Source organism: Propithecus coquereli, unplaced genomic scaffold (genome assembly GCF_000956105.1).
Source record: "Propithecus coquereli isolate 6110/MARCELLA unplaced genomic scaffold, Pcoq_1.0 Scaffold126, whole genome shotgun sequence".
NCBI classification, from domain to species: domain Eukaryota; kingdom Metazoa; phylum Chordata; class Mammalia; order Primates; family Indriidae; genus Propithecus; species Propithecus coquereli.
This window is the reverse complement of record NW_012136747.1, coordinates 679,129-682,953: the sequence shown is the minus strand read 5'-3', so window position 1 is coordinate 682,953 and position 3,825 is coordinate 679,129. Positions and strand designations below refer to the sequence as shown.

The 3,825-nt window shown below is 40.4% G+C and overlaps 1 protein-coding gene across 1 annotated transcript in view; it reads right to left on the bottom strand.

Moving 5' to 3' along the window:
- The window catches only part of ARFGAP3 (ADP-ribosylation factor GTPase activating protein 3), a 59,127-nt gene that overhangs the window by 51,507 nt on the left and 3,795 nt on the right, over positions 1–3,825 (bottom strand). The window contains exon 3 of the mRNA XM_012638107.1: positions 2,594–2,677. Coding sequence (XP_012493561.1) covers positions 2,594–2,677 — 84 coding nt within the window. The remainder of the gene's footprint in view (positions 1–2,593; positions 2,678–3,825) is intronic.

Sequence of the window (3,825 nt, the reverse complement as noted above, 5' to 3'; positions counted from 1 at the left end):
TCTTGCTCAGGCTGGTCTCGAACTCCTGATCTTGAGCGATCCACCCGCCTCGGCCTTCCAGAGTGCTAGGATTACAGGTGTGAGCCACCGCGCCCAGCCAAAAAGTCTTTGAAAATTTAAAAGTTTATAAAGTAAAAAAGTTACAGTAAACTAAGGTTAATTTATTATTAAAGAAAGAAAAAAATTTTTAATAAATTCAGTTAGCCTAAGTATACAGTGTTTATAAAGTCTATAGTAGTGTAATATCCTAGGCCTTCACATTTCCTCACCACTCACTCACTGACTCACCCAGAGCAACTTCCAGTCCTGCAAGCTCCATTCGTTTTAAGTGCCCTATATAGGTGTACCATTTTTCATCTTTTATATTCTATTTTTACTGTACCTTTTCTACGTTTAGCTATGTTTAGATATACAAATACTTGCCGATGTGTTACAATCGCCTATAGTATTAGCACAATAACATGCTGTACGGTGTGCAGCCTAGGAGCAATAGGCTACACTGCATAGCCTAGGTGTGTAGCAGGCAGTACCATCTACGTTTGTGTAAGTACTCGCTATGATGTTCACAGTATCACGAAACTGCCTAACTGCATTTTTCAGAATGTAGCCCTGCTGTTAAGCAACATGTGACTATATATGATTTAGAATTCTTCTGTAAGGACAATTTGTCCTTCTTGCCCCTTCATTTATTTATTTATTCAATCACATATTTATATCGCTATGGACTCGTGAATATCTATTTTGTTCTTCGGATTACAATCCAATACTGTCATTATTTATTTGGTTGTTCAAATTGTTCCGGTTTTGCTCATTGGGAGCTTTTTCAGGTTAGTTGCAAAGTCCTTTGGACAATGCTCCCATCCATTTTTTTCCAGCACTTCCTTACTTTCTAGTATTACAAGATGCTCCAGGTTCATCTACCCCCAGCATCCTCAGCCTTAGAAACTGCCACTTCTCCAAAGGTAGCCCTGGTTCCTTTTCTTGGAGAATGGTATTTAGAAACCAAGATCTGGGTGCTGGATATGCTTGTTGTACTATGGTGTCACTGTCTCTGGGTCCTCCTATTGGACAAAGCTAGGTGATCTATATATGTGTGAGTGTACTAATCTATGTGTACACATATGTCTATAATTAGCTTTCTATCTCTGCATGCATGTTTGTACATATGTATACAGAGAGAGACTAAAATAAACATTAATTCATACTAATATCTCCAATTACAATTCATACTACACTGTTCCTATTTCTCCACCTTTTAGCTCATCATTTCTATTCCTAACATTTCTCAGCTACTAATCATGGATATTCTATGTAAAACAACAGCAATAGATTACAAGAGAACACTTTATCTTTTGTTTTCTGTTCCCTGCCTTTTTGATCACTATTTCTGGTAACCATTCATTCATTCATTCTTTAGTAGAGCTGGGGTCTCTTTAGGTTGCCCAGGCTGGACTCGAACTCTTGAGCTCAAGTGATCTTCTTGCCTCAGCCTCCCTAGTAACTGGGACTACAGACATGCACCACCACATCAGCTTTCTGATAATTATTGACTGCAATGGTGATAATACGAGTTACCACAGGGATAACTGGCTTGTGGAAAAAAATAAAGTAAAATAAAAATTAAAAAATGATAATATGTATGTGCAAATTATAATAGCAAAAAAAATCAAGGTTTAGCAATTTATCCAACTTTATACAATTTTAACTTGAAAGTTAAAGAACGATTGAAACAGTTCAGCAAATAGTGCCCCCACCCCAACACGACGGGGAGGAGGCAGGTGGCCAATAGAACAGTGTGAGGCTGAAAGCTAGAGGTCGGCGTCTGTTGCTGTAAAGGGCTAGATGGTCGATATTTTAGGCTTTGCAGGCCTTGTTATCCCCGATCTAAGTGATCTGGGGGAAATACACAGAAGTACTGTGGTTTGGTGTCACTGCTGCTATCAGTAATGAGGATAATGAGGGAAATGATATTTATAGCATTTATTGAAGGCTTACCCTGTGCTAGGTACTAAGTATTTTTACTTTTATTAACTCAGTTAATTCTCACAATAGCCTCGAGAGATGTACAATGTACACAGTGAAATCAGGGCACTGGGATTCAAACCCCTATTAAAACTGTCTTCATTCTTTGTCATTTCCAAAGCTCTGAATTAAACTGTGTCAGACTACTAGTCAGTCTGCTTTTCCTGGCAGATAGGTATAAACATGCAACTAAATTCCAGACAACAGGACTAAGCAGAACTGATGTGTGCTACCTCTAGAATTTTTCTATAAGAGGATGGGGCATTTGCTTTCCTGAATGTCTGTCCCCTTCCCACTGGCCAGGAAAGATCTTAAACTGGAGCAGCCACTTTAGACCCTGGGGTGGAAGCCACATGTTGAGAACAGCAAGATAAATCCATCAGTCAACCCCAGACAGCCTACCTCTGAACTGTTGATGATAAACTCATTTCTCTCTTGTTTAAATGACTATATTTTAGAGTTGTTTGTTACAATAGCTTAGCCTGTATCCTAACTGAAACATATTAAATACATACCTTTTATACCTGTCAGAATAGGCAAACTTTAAAATTACGTGATGTATAACACATACCTCAGGAGAAACATGAGAGGCAAAAAAGTCTTCCTCCTTTGGTGGAGGGGACGAAGGCGGAACCACACAACTATCAAGCCACAGCTAGAACAAACACACAAAACGGGGCTTAGCATTTCATCTGGGAAAGGATTTTATTTCATACTCTTCACTCCTCTTCTAGAGACTGTTTTCTAAAGATTGGTGCTTTCCATTATTATAAAATCAGTAACATGCCTACAGAGCCCTCCAAGTACATTTTAGTAATGTATCAAACCAGTAAATTTTGCTTCCAGACCTTGAGGAAGTCAAGTACCCCAACTCCACAAACCATTTCTGAAAAGGAAAGATCAAAGGTTTCATACCTTTTTTTTCTTTTTTCCTTTGCTCTGTTGCCCAGCTAGAATGCAGTGGCAACGATCATAGCTCACTGCAGCCTTGAACTCCTGGGCTTAAGCGATCCTCTGCCTCAGCCTCCCAAGTAGCTAGGACTCCAGGTGGGTGCCACTGTGTCTAGCTAATTTTTTAAATCTTTTGTAGAGATGGGTCTCACTATGTTGCCCAGACTGGTCTCAAGTGATCCTCCTGCCTTGGCCTCCCAGATTGCTGGGATTATAGGTGTGAGCCACCACACCCAGTTGGCTTTCATATCTAAGTGCAGGTTCCAAATGACTGTCAATCCTCATTGTTCATGGATTTCATATTTATGAATTCACCTACTTGCTAAAATTTATTTGTAACCCCAAAATAAGTACTCATGGTGCTTGGTTTTTTTTTTGAGACAGAGTCTCACTCTGTTGCCTGGGCTAGAGTACTGTGGCGTCAGCCTAGCTCACAGCAACCTCGAACTCCTGGGCTCAAGCAATCCTTCTGCCTCAGCCTCCCGAGTGGCTGGGACTACAGGCATGCACCACTATGCCCGGCTAATTTTTTCTATATATTTTTAGTTGTCCAGCTAATTTCTTTCTATTTTTAGTAAAGATGGGGGTCTCACTCTTGCTCTGTGCTGGTCTTGAATCCCTGAGCTCAAGCGATCCTCCCACCTTGGCCTCCCAGAGTGGGAGATTACAGGTATGAGCCACCGCGCCCGCCCAAGTACTCATGGTGTTTTCAGTCATTTGAAGACAGGCACAGAGCAGCAAAAAATGAGTCACCTGATAAGCACGTTCCCCGCTGAGGTAACACAAAGCACACTCTGCCTTCTTGTTTCAGTTCTCATACTTGTAAACAAGTGTCCTTTTTTTTTTTTTTTT